General features: G+C 39.6%; 1 protein-coding gene across 1 annotated transcript in view; it reads right to left on the bottom strand.

Moving 5' to 3' along the window:
- FSTL4 (follistatin like 4) overlaps positions 1–13,681 on the bottom strand; it is an 846,999-nt gene that overhangs the window by 688,195 nt on the left and 145,123 nt on the right. The window contains exon 2 of the mRNA XM_066591052.1: positions 8,587–8,620. Within this exon, the coding sequence (XP_066447149.1) occupies positions 8,587–8,620 (34 nt within the window). The remainder of the gene's footprint in view (positions 1–8,586; positions 8,621–13,681) is intronic.

Genomic DNA, 13,681 nt, shown 5'->3' with positions numbered 1-13,681 from the left:
ACAACTTAAATAAAAAGCGGTTTCTCCAAATTCAACACAAAATGCCACTTTTAAGGATTACTGCAGATTCAAAATTATTCAACCCCCTGAATAGAATGCCTCATAAAAGCAAACATTTGCAAATCAGGTGTTGCCTGAAGCAGACCTGATGCAATTAATCATTAGTTGCATCAGGTGAGCTTGAGACAGAACGCATTAAATATTTGGACTTACTAGGACTTATATGTTAGGAATATAGCTAACTCAAGAGAGTGAGACAAAAAATTAAAAGAAGAGCTCATTGCCTTCCAAAGACAAAGCGAAAGATACCAAAAGAGAACAAAGGCATTGTGTGCTTCTAGAGGTAGAGTTGAAAGCATAGTTTGCAAGTTCAAAGTTAAAGTAACACCAGCTACTATACTTGAATGTGGCAGAAAGATGAATCTTTCATCGGCTGCCATCAGATTGCTGAGGAGGCAGGAGGTCAAAAACCCTCAACTGAATTCAAAAGAGCTTCAGCAAGATATGGTGGCAGCAAGCACTGAGGTCTCCATTTACACAGTAAGGCACATACTAAACACTGAAAGTCTTCATGCTGAAACTCTAAGATGTACACCTCTGTTGACCCAAAAGCACAGGAAAAGTCAATATGCTCAAAGTCATATAATTAAGTCACAGACATGTTGGGATTCTGTTCTGTGAAGCAATGAGACAAGACTGGAACATCTCTGCCTATGCATCAGTGGCAGGTTTGGAGGAAGAAAAGGGATGCATAAGAATCAGCATGAAGCTGCTTTATTGCTTATAGCACTAGAAACCTGCAGTGTATGAAGGGCAAGATGGATTGAATGAAGTATCAGGAAATCCCAGGGAAAAATGTCATGCCTTCTGTGACAAAGCTGAAACTTCTGCATCATTGGACCTTCCAACAGGATAATGATCCCAAGTATACTTCACAGTCCACCAGGACTTAGTTGCAAAGCACGTTCTGGAAGATTCTGAAGTCACCATCATAGCTGCCTGAAAGTCTTTGGTGGAATTTAAAGATGGCGGTTGTATCTTGATAAGTCCCAAAAATATTAATGAACAGGAGGCCATTGCCCATGAGGAATGTACTAAGGTTCCTCAGAAACTCTGGCAGAATTTAGTGTTTGGTGTTGCATCATGTTTGCAGAAGGTTATAGCAGCAAAAGAGTGCTCTATTAAGTTCTAAAGACCCTTGTCAAGAAGGGGTTGAATAATTCTGAGACTGCAGCAGCCATTAAAAGTGACATTTTATATTGTATTTGAAGAAACCACTTGTTTTTTAGTTATATTGAGCTATTTGAATTGTTCTTGTTTAATTATAATTTTTTTGCAAACAACTGAAAGTTTGTAAATTCTGCAAATAGACCTAATTTGCCATTGCTGTCAAATAATTTTGGTTGCAACTATATAATTGTATCCTTCTGTACCTTTCCTCTTGGCTGGATATGTTCAGATGTGTGTCACGAGATAGCCTGCTTTTCAATATGATTTTGTGATATTCGGTCATGTGATTTCTATCCTTTATGTGTCTATTGTGGTTACCAGTGTTTGTGTTATGGACTGAAGAATTCAAGAATATTGTTAGCATGTTGCAATATTGTTTTGTATTGGTCTCATGAGAAATAGCAATCTTTAACCAAATTGGGGATAAGGTAAGAGTGGGCACATCTGTATGCCCATAAGCAATACATTGTTGCCTTTTTATGGTAAATATTGTAATAGCAAACAACAAAAATGGTTAAAAATATCCAAATTCACTGGAAATGTACTTAAGATATTAAAATAATTAACAAGATGCTGCATTTATTAACCTGTTTAATTGAATTTCCCTCTCAAAGAGACAAATGGCGTAGGACTATGTGCCACCAAATAACATCTGCTCGAGAAAATCAAAATTAATGATAAACAGAATGGCTTCTTTTAATGACTGACTTTGATCCAGCTGTATACCGCCGTAAAAATGCTATTACAGACCGCTACCAATTAAAAATAGTATTGAAAGTGAAGCAGAGATTGTTGTGGAATTAAACTTTAGTACTTTTGTTTAAAGCTTAACACTTCTCATGTCGTAGAAAAAAAAACTTTGCTGCATACAGTTAGAGACTTAAAAGAAGCAACTTAAATATGCCATAGACATCCACAGAGGATTTTTATATTCATTGGGAACGTTGCTAAAGTGTTCACTTAAGTTGTTAAAACTGAACATTTTAGTGGGCATCTAGGAAAGAGAAAACCATTTAATTTTATATTTACTGGTGTTATTCTGTATACCCAAACAATTTAGAAAAGAGCGAGAAATTGTGTTTTTATTGTGTAGCTGAAATTGTCTTTTGCTATCGTATAACATAGTATTAGTAATCCTTCGGTAATGCTAAACTAGACAGCAATGCAGCCAGTGATGATCGGTATTCTAAATATCAGCAAATCCGTTTTCACATATAAAACAAAAGAAATATCTTAATGGAATTTTTAGAGAGATATCAACTATCATGTACTTTCCAATAATTGCTTGAAGGAATAGAATGAAATATAATTTCTGACAAGATAAATGCAATCTGTATACGAGGCAGTTAACTAATATCCATTGAAATAATTTTTTTGTAATAAAATACTCAGAGATAGTTTATTCTCATGAACACTAAAACATAGTCATTTACCTAACACAACAGAAATCAAGAAATAGTTCACAAGAGGAGCTCTTTAGAACCCTCGGGATTCTTGAACTTTTTCTTAGTCCTAGTGGTGTTGTGTTACTCCGAGCATTGTGAATTCCCTTCAGTCTTCACAATCGATCTCATGTGGGAAGGTTGATTCAGAACCTCCAATGGTTGCTGTCAGCCTATTATCTTAAGGGTTTATTTACACAAGCGTATATCGGCCAGTGTTTTCACGGCCGTCCGATATACACTACCATCTGAAGCACTGGATTCCAATGCATCAGATCACACAGGCGTATTCCCGCGCTTTTATGCCGGGAAGGAAGGATAGTCCTGGAGCTATCTTACTGGCCTGACTATGGCCGCTGCCATAGACTCCTATGGGAGCCAATGACAGCGGCCGGAGAAGGGAGGCGGGAGGGAGTTTAGCAGTGTGACTGCTAAACTCCCTCCCCTTCTCTTCTCTTCTCCACCCCTTGCTGCTGTTTGCAATGGAAGGGGGTGGGGCTGGGGTCGAGCTAACCCCTGCCCCCCTATTGCTGGCTGTGAACAGGGGGTGGGAACTTAGCTCTACCCCCATTCCACCCCCCTCCCATTGCAAACAACTGGAGGGGGGGGAGAGAGGAGGTGAGCCGGCAAGAGGGAGGGATGAGGGAGACAGCTTAGCAGAGCTAAGCTGTCTTCCCCCACCAGATGGCATATATGCTGAGCCCGTGCATCACATGGTAACGTATATTGGCCGGCTGTGAAAACGCCAGATGATATACGCTCATGTGAATAAGCCCCAAGGCTGTGTGTTCTGTAAAGCCATTGATTGGTTCATAGTCATTGATAGTCATGGAATAGGTGTTGATTGAAAAGTAGTCAGCACAGGCACCATTTTTGAACAGTGTGGCATATGTATTTTATCATACTAAATATGCTGCCATGTGGAACATGAAAAAAAATACTTTGCTGTCTGTGAAAGTCTGAAGTTGATATTTGCAATTTTTTTTAAATAGTAATCTAAAAAAGTATCAGTTCTTTTAAGATAGACAAGGCAATTTAGGATAAGTCAGACATTGTGGGGATTTCAAGAGAGACTGGTCAGCCTGTTCGCATGAAGTAGCATTGGCAGATATGCCCAGCAGAAGTGTTGCTTTTCTCTCTATCGTAACTTTGCAACCATTTTTGGTTGCATGCCTTTCAATGCCCGTGTTTTACTGAGGATGGCCTGCGTGGACGTCGATCTAGAATCCACAATCCAAATCTGCCCATAGGAGCCCCGCCTTATGTAGAGTTATGGTGCTCCATAGTTACTTATTATAAGAAAAGCCTTTCTATAGTCTGGTACTGCAGACACGGCATCTGCCTTCTGTCTCCTATGTGCTAGAGGTTAGGAAGAGAAATTTATACAGGGAAAGAACTATAATATGGCTGCAGGATCAAATTACACCTAGGGCATTATAGGGGCTGTATGCAAAACAAATTCAGTAGTGGACATAGACTTCAATATACTCTAATGTGTACTATAAGACGTGTACTTATAAACCTCACTGTAAAGAATTTGATCCAAAGGTAAACAAGACTTTCGTGTGTATAAAAAGAGAGAGAAAAATCAGTTATTCTAGTGTAATATTGCCGCTCTATAAATCCCTTCTAAGGCCATACGACTACATGGAATTCAGTTTTGGGCTCCATATTCTGTAAAAAGCAGAAAAGTTTAACTTGTGCTAACTTTCTACAAAAATTATCTTATCTTAACACAATAAAAGCCATTTTCTTAATGCATGAAGTGTCAAGTTAAACTTTAGGACTTTACAACTGTAGGAGAGCTGGAGAGAGTCCATTGGTGGGCGACTACATTATTAAATGGGCTAGGTGGTTTCTTATAATGAGAGGCTATAAAAAATGAGCTTGTTCAATTTGGAAAAGAGACGTATTGCAGGTAATCTGCAAAAAACTGATACATGATTTATACTTCCCAATGACTGTACAAAGGATCAGGGGACATTCATTACTTTTGGAGTAATGGCTATTTAGGCACCTACATAGGAAAGGGTTCTTTACTGTTTGAGTAGTCAAACTATGGGACGCCCTACCCCAAGAGGCAGTGGCAGTAATTAAAAAAGGACTAGATGCCTAATTAATGAGTAATGGCATTGAGAGTCATAATTATCTTACAAATTATTATCTATAATGTATCAGAAAAGGTTGAACTTGATGAACCTGTGTTTTTTTTCCAACCTATGAAACAAATATAGAACTATCATCCTTTGTGCTATGTATGTTCTGATTAATTCTTAATAATAACACAAAAAAAGGAAGAGCTCATAATCTGTTTTCTGTAAGTCATCATTTACTGGGAAGGGAAAATGGTCCTCTAATCTTAAGTCTTCACAATAGAACAGGGATAGATCAAATAACCAAGCAAGTCATTGTTCATTAGCATTTTAGCAGGATTACGTTTATTATTGGTGCTTCTTGCTGAAAGATAGTACTTAGAGCATGAATGAGTGACGAGATAACATAAGAAAATGATATGTATAATTTGCATACTGCATTAAATACATTAGCTCTCTTTGCTTTAGCTCCAAAAGGCCTAACCACATTCACAGATTAAGTATTACGCATTCAATACAAAAGAAAATATCAGCTTATAGTAAAATGATTTGCAGCAGATTTTAAATGCTATAATACATTCATTAGAAGTCAGAGAAATCTAATAACAAAACTAAAGGATGAAAAAAGAGAACTGAATCTACTCCCATGACACGAGATCCAGATGATGAAATGAAGAAGATGATGAATAAAGAAATTCTAAGGTGCTGCCAGCCCAGAGACTGCTACAGTTACCCAACTGGGTGTGATGAGATGGAGAAAGAAAAACCAAAAGGCTCGGGCTGATTAGTGCAACCCTAGAAACCAGATGACACTAGAGGCCAGGAAGTAAAACCTGACTCCTCTTTATTGAACATAAAACCAGAATATTACACATTTTGGGGACCCAGCCCCTTCTTCAGAATTTCAAAATAAACAATGGATGGTACGAGAACAATTATTTATGGAAAATTAATATATAAATATGAAAAATATTTTAAATCTGCACATGATAGATAACGCTAAAAGGATAGAGGCTAGTGAAAACTGATATAGCTAATGACATGAGATCACAAAGAGATTAGAAAAGTCCAAACAAAGTTCTTTATTTAAAATGGAAATAATTCATAACTAATAAAACAAGCTAAAAATCAGAGAATTAAATCTGTCAGGTAAATAAGGTAATGTATCAACCCATAAAACATAAATAATAATACATAGAGCCATAAATGCAAAAAACTGTATAGATAAAAGGAAGCATGATTCATAATAAATAAATAGATGTCAATGGGAGATGATGATCGCTATTCCATATAATAAAAAAGAATATAACAATACTTATGAAACCTGATAGATCATGGTGCTGTAATTAGATGGAGGCATAAATATGAAAAACGGTGTAATGATGGTTCTTATTACATGATACACTGAGAGGAATTATTTTGTGACTGACTGAATAGATGGCTAAGTCATGATGACCTAAAGAATTGGTAATTCATAATAATACAGTAAGGGACGGTATAAAAGTTGGAATAAATTGACAGCATAATTTGCTAAGGCTCATGCATTATCACAAAGAAAAGACAGGTAAAAGATGGAAATGTATATGTAAATAAAACTAATTGGGTGCCAAGCATAGGAATGGGTTAAAAAGGCTAGTGGAACACAGTGCCTATATAATCAACTGCATGAAAAGTTGTAACACTTTGATTGGATATGGTGGGTGGTATACAATGAAAGGGGCCATAGGGTAGATTGAATGTAGATGCTGAAGAGAATCATGCTTACTGGTGGCCTGGGCACATTCAGATGGAGAGGATGTGGCAGTTGGCTATTGCCTGCTTGGGAGGAATTTAAAGAATGGAATGGTATGTGTAGGACGGATGTGCTTCTTCCATGGACCCACAGGTTGGGATATCTCTTTAGGGCACATGTGCACTGTGATAAGGGAAACCCAGCTGTAGAGGAGGGAAGGGGAGATACAGCACGTGTGCTGATGGTGAACAGAAAATCATAGCAAGCATTATAAAGGCGGGATTCTGCGGCAGGAAAGACGTGGGTAAGGATCAAGCAGGATGGCAAGGGAAGGATGGATAAACTTGAAAGCTGAAAGGTGGGGTAGTAATGGTTAAAAAAGCAATACTGGAGGATGGATGAAAAAATAGATGGAATAGATATACTAAGGTGGTGAGGAAAAATTAATAAAAAATGAAAGTGGAATATATAAAACACAACAAAACAAAAGCTTTGTTTATTAGCCATTAGGCTACTTTCTGAGATTCTCTTTCATACAGCAAAATTGTGTAAATTATTGTGAAAATTATTTATACCACTTAATGATAGTTCAGGGTCTTACACTGTTCGTTATGTACCAGAAGACAAGTGTCCAGTGCTTTTTGTGGTTCATTTAGAATCTAGCACAACTAGTGGTTAGGAGTGGTATTACAAGCAAAAGTCGAAATGGTTCTGCTGTTAGATATTGTCATTACTGTAGCAGTGATCTTGCTGTAGCAACCATTCAAGCTGTCAACAAAAATTAAAATGAAGCAGTCCAGAATCTTGTTAGCATTGCTATAGCTATGTTGTAAAGTTTATAATGGCTTCACACAACCATAATGCTGACAATTTTGACCTTTATAATGCCACCTATTCCACTCCTCTGGTTCCAATGAACTAAACTTAGATCTGCTTAAAGTTTTATAGTACTCAAAGTTCTGGAGAATTATGGGTATTGTGCACTAAAATTTGGTTGCATTATGGCTGTTTGCATGGTAGTTACACTCACAAATACTATTCCATTAAAACATTAAATATTTCTGAAAAACAAAACATATACAATAACATCTTGTAAGGCTGCTCTCACACGTGTTCGCAAAACACTGTGTTCAAAATTGTGGCAATTTACCACAATTTTGAGTGGCGTTTTTGAACGCATGTGAAAGCGTTTGACAGCGGTTCTTAACGCACCCCATCATTGTAATGGGTGATGATATGCATTCAGAAGTGCTAAAACGCACGAAAATAGAGTAGAAAATGCTAGAAAATCATGGTGTTAGAAACGCCGCGTTCGAATGCTGGTCTGCGAAGCCCCATTAAAATCAATGGGAGCATTGTACCATGATTAGTGTGGCATTTAAAATTCCCTGATTTTCAAGCGTTTCCTGCTCTCTTTTTTCAGCCTCCTACTATGTGTCACTATTCTGCATATTATAAGCTCAGCAGGATAAAATTAAAAAAAATGTAGTAGAAATTAATTTCTAGGCCTTAGATGGAATTCTAGGAATGTTTACAAGCTATATGAACAGCACTCATTACAAAATGGACTTTTATGGATCAACAGTAGGGATGAGCGAGTATACTCGCTAAAGCACTACTCGCTCGAATGATGTGCTTTAGACGAGTATCTCCCTGCTCGTCCTTACAGATTCGGGGGCTGCCGCAGCTGACAGGTGAGTCGCGGCGAGGAGCAGGGGAGAGCGGGCGGGAGAGAGGGAGAGAGACATCTCCCCTCCGTTCCTCCCCACTCTCCCCCGCAGCTCCCCGCCCCGCTCCGGCCCCCGAATCTTCAGGGACGAGCAGGGAAATACTCGTCTAAAGCACATTACTCGAGCGAGTAGTGCTTTAGCGAGTATACTCGCTCATCCCTAATCAACAGTTACAATCAAATGAGGCCAGGTTTTATATTTACAGGGATTATCTAAATAAATAGCAAATATGAGATTTTTCCATTTTTATTGTCTTTCATTTGCTAAACTGACATACAATATACTCTAAAGGCAATTTTAGATACTTGTACTGCATTTTCTGGAGACACTTTTTGAAGCATATACACAAAATTGCCTACCTTGTCTTCGTGTCAGTTGAAAGTGCTTATGTACCTATAGGGTTAAAGAGAAAAAAGGAAATTCAGAAATGTGTTTGCCAATCCTTTGCCAAATTTTTATAAATGCAAGTATGATATTCACTCATTGTAAAAAAAAATCAGGCATCTAGCAGGAGTTGTGGAAAACAAATGACACTTTCTCTGTGTGATTGTAATGTTGATGTAAGTGATTACAATATCAGAGCAAAAGGAGAATTTATTACGGAAAACCGGACAATTGAAAGGAGGCTCTAGTGACCTGTTGTATTGCCTCTAGCTTGGATACAAGATGTGATACAGACAGCATGGAGGCTCTAGTACCCTGTTGTATCGCCTCTAGCTTGGATACAAGATGGGATACTGGCAGGCATGGAGGCTCTAGTACTCTGTTGTACCGCCTCTAGCTTGGATACAAGATGTGATACAGACAGCATGGAGGCTCTAGTACCCTGTTGTACCGCCTCTAGCTTGGATACAAGATGTGATACAGACAGCATGGAGGCTCTAGTACCCTGTTGTCCCACCTCTAGCTTGGATACAAGATGGGATACTGGCAGGCATGGAGGCTCTAGTACTCTGTTGTACCGCCTCTAGCTTGGATACAAGATGTGATACAGACAGCATGGAGGCTCTAGTACCCTGTTGTACCACCTCTAGCTTGGATGCAAGATGTGATACAGGCAGGCATGGAGGCTCTAGTACGCTGCTGTACTGACTCTAGTATGGATACAAGAAGTGATATAGGTGGACATGGAGGCTCTAGTACCCTGTTGTACCAACCTCTAGCTTGGATGCAAGATGTGATACAGGCGGGCATGGAGGCATATAGGTTCCATAAGGTATACTGCAGCGTATCACTACACATTTGTGGAAACTGAGCATCTAGATTGTGCAAACTCGTAAGATGTTGAAGTTGGTTTCCCATATGGTCCCATACATCTTCTATTGGTAATAAATCTGACAACCAGGCAGGTCACAGAAGTGTGGAGACATTCCTGTGACACCCTTGTGTGTATTATCCTGCTGGAAAATGCCACTTGGAAGCGGCCATGTCCAGTTTAGTTGTTCACCACACCACTGCAAATGGAGGTGATACTGAGTGTCAAAGGCAATACACATAATGGTCCCAATGAGACCAAATGTCCTTCAGCTAAGCACCTGGTAATATGTCTGGCAGTCACAGGGGCCTGAAACAAGGGTGCCACCTATCTCTGGATGGCAGACAATAAATCAACTGGAGCCACTTGTTGTTTTCAGACAATAAGACAATCCTCTCTACTAGTGATCTGTTGAGGGTGTCTTAAGCCCAGACACCTTGTGTGTATGCACTCATGCATCCACTGGTCCCAACTGGTCAGAGCAGACAGGATGGCCAAGGTGTCGATACGACCATCCACCATCTCACATTCCAATAATGCGCTCACTCTTAAACTCTGTTACCTTGGTGAAATCTCTTTGATTGCAATGTAGAGGCATATCTAGTGATCAATAAGTTCTACACTCTAGCAGAAAAAAAGATCTACTGCACACAAGTAGCTTCTAAGAGCCTTTTTATAGGCTAGGGGTGTAATCACTTTTAGGGCCTCAGGTGACAAGTTTGTTCATCTAATAACGCCACAACTTTAATCATTTGCATATCTATCTGAGATGTGACTGCATGCCGAGTTTTGCGGCAAAACAACAATTCCTTCTATGGGGCTTGATTTCTTTTTACAAAAAGTTCATATGGCCAATTTAAAAAGACTTTGAATCATTCCGTACATCAGCAGTATTATCAGGAGTTTAGAAGTAGAAATATTTAAAACAAATGAGAAAAGAAAATGTAAAACTCTATTGAAAAATAGATATAATGCACCAAAGGTTATGAAATAAGGACAATTTAATGAATGCGCCATACTTACTTTGGCAGGATCGGTTAATATCTAATTTCATCACCTATCTGATTTTTGTGTCAGCTGCTATTGATGGAGTTGTCAATGTTAATATTAAACCCTCATTACTTTCAATCTGCATTTCAATTAAACTGCTAATGCAGTTGAAATATTTTCTTTTCAGACTGTGACACTTTATTTTGACAACTAACTGCAAGATCTCACAGTTGAGGTTGAAGAAATTGTCTGAGTTGCCTTCAGCAAGTAGTAATTGCATCTATCAAGGTTGAACTGTAGTGCTAAATCTAAAGACTTACTTAAAGGGGTTGTCCCGAGGCAGCAAGTGGGTCTATACACTTCTGTATGGCCATAATAATGCACTTTGTAATATACATTGTGCATTAATTATGAGCCATACAGAAGTTATAAAAAGTTTTTTACTTACCTGCTCCGTTGTTAGCGTCCTCGTCTCCATGGTGCCGACTAATTTTTGGCCTCCGATGGCCAAATTAGCCGCGCTTGCGCAGTCCGGGTCTTCTTGCTGTCTTCTATGGAGCCGCTCGTGCCAGAGAGCGGCTCCGTGTAGCTCCGCCCCGTCACGTGCCGATTCCAGCCAATCAGGAGGCTGGAATTGGCAGTGGACCGCACAGAAGAGCTGCGGTCCACGGAGCAAGAGGTTCCCGGCGGCCATCTTCACAGGTAAGTATAGAAGTCACCGGAGCGCGGGGATCAAGGTAAGCGCTCCGGTAAGCTGTCTGTACGTCCCTGCATCGGGGTTGTCTCGCGCCGAACGGGGGGGGGGTTGAAAAAAAAAAAAACCCGTTTCGGCACGGGACAACCCCTTTAATGTAAAGTCTTCATGTTGGGAGCCAACGTATGCTTAATTAGCAACAGACATCCATCAGATTATGAGCTGCATTCATTTCTCAATTTTGACAGTTATGGGACTAGATCAATTGTCTCACTAGTTTGAAGGCATATCACAATGCCATTAAGGTCTCATGCACTAAGTTACACGCCCATTCATTTCTGTAGAGTTTATCATGTGTGTCTGCTAGCAGTGTTTGTATATATGTAATACTCTGTATTTTTGAGTCTAAATAGTCCATCTTGCTGTGATATTTCAACATGAGGATTCTATTTTCTAGATAGGTCCATTGAACAGGATTTGTATTCATCTGCAACCCCTGAACCAATCCATTTTCCATCAGGCAAATCCAATAGAAATTGAGGATTTCATGTGGAAGTGGATGTCAAGAAAAAAATGCCAAAAACAGTTAAATCCTTCCAGTTTATGCATTACAGCACTGGCATAACTATAGGGGATGCGGTTACACCCGGGCCCAAGAGTCTTTCAGGGTCCATAAGGCGTCTTTTCTCCATATAGGGAGCCCAGTACTATGAATAAAGCATTATAGTTGGGGGCCTTGTTACAGGTTTGGCATTGAAGTCCAGGAGCTTCAAGTCACGCCTCTGCGTTAAAGGGGTTACGAGAAGTTGGGGGGCCCCAAGATAAACTTTTGCATCCGCGCCAATGAGCCTACAGCTACGCCCACAGGGTCTTACTTCATAACACAATTTCCTATTTGACCTTCAGTAAAAAATAAAACACATACATTCCTATGTGTCTGTGGTTGAATGCCACCAAAGTCATCTCCTGTCTCTAGTGGCTGGTGCTACACTAACGTCTGGCTCTAGAAGTTGTCCCAGTCTTATATTATTCTAATCCCTTACTATTTCATCTTGATTCTGAACTATTGAGCAGACCCAATTTAACGGAAACATCACCTGGACAATTTTCCTTTACAAAGGAGAATTTATTGTTTTTCTCTTACATCATAGTAACATAATATGTAAGGCTGAAAAAAGATATGTATGATCAAATAGTTTAGATGACTATTCTGCAGAGTTCATCATAGGAAGACAAAAAAACATGAGGTAGAAGTCCATTTTCCTCATTTTAGGGAAAAAAAATTCTTACTCACTCCAAATTTGGCAATCAGAATAACGCATGGCATCAACAACCCTTCTGAAGTAATCAGTGACTATAACATGTAATATCGTTACACTCAAGAAAGGCCATCTTGAACTCCTTTAACAATTTCGACATCACCACATCCCCAGGCAGAGTTCCACAGTCTCACTGATGTTATTAAAAAAAAACCTTTTAAGTTTCCATATCATCCTGAGTATACATTGCCTGTGGAGGGCTGACCATTGCATTGACCCCCCTTATCTTACCCTTCGGAGGAAAAGAATGGTTTGACATAAGTGCATTAAGTGTTTTCTCCCTCTGGTTGTTTGGACTGCCCAGATGACATCCATGACACTGAATCATAAAACAGATCCTTAGACTGATCCATGTGGACTGCTTTGCAGTATATGGGGGATTTGAAGTAAAGGGGATGCTTATGGCCAACTGTTGCAGATTGCCTGCTGTATGCCTGCAATTGGGAGAAAAAGGAGGTTTTGATACTTGAGGCATGCTGTGTCATCCACTTTACAACCTGTTCTGCATGTTGCTGATGTGAGGCACAGGCAGAACTACTTCTAAGGATTGGCAGTGGGTTTGCCTCGCCTTCTATAGAACATGGAGCTGTTGCTTCAGTAGAAGCTGCTGAAAGAGCCAACTCGGCCCATCCTCTACCACCTCCACCAACACTGACATGTTCCCTACCCCTTGCTTTCTTCATGTTTCCCTTTTATTTATTTAGTTTTTTGGGGGGTTCACTTTTTAGTGTTGTGTGATGTAAATAATTTGAAGTGGCCAGACTGGAGACTTTGAACGATGTCTGAGGCTGCTGACATGCACTGTGTGCATTTGCTGGTTCCCTGTTTGTTTTTTTGTATTATATTAACAAAACCAGCACCACCAACTAAATACGCCACAATCCATGGGAGGCATTATATTTGAGAATAGCAGGTCACAGAGTATAGCTTGTATATTTGTGCACATAATTGAGTTCCCCAAACACCACTGCTAGCTGCGTAAGGTCTGCAAATAATATGTAGGGGCTGTACTGGCTACTTCGAATGACATCTGAGGCCACAAACAGAGAACTGAAATATTCCTCATGCCAGAGTGTATTAGAAATATATCCTCTCCCAATGTCCCAAGCACGTTTCGTATAGGCATATGAACATGATGCAGCTCTATCCAACCGAACCCTTTTTAAGTTCTCTGCTGATATACAAGCTTCCACACC

Source organism: Eleutherodactylus coqui, chromosome 2, assembly GCF_035609145.1.
Source record: "Eleutherodactylus coqui strain aEleCoq1 chromosome 2, aEleCoq1.hap1, whole genome shotgun sequence".
Lineage (NCBI taxonomy): Eukaryota > Metazoa > Chordata > Amphibia > Anura > Eleutherodactylidae > Eleutherodactylus > Eleutherodactylus coqui.
The sequence above is the reverse complement of the archived record's forward strand: the minus strand, read 5'-3'. Positions and strand labels throughout refer to the sequence as shown.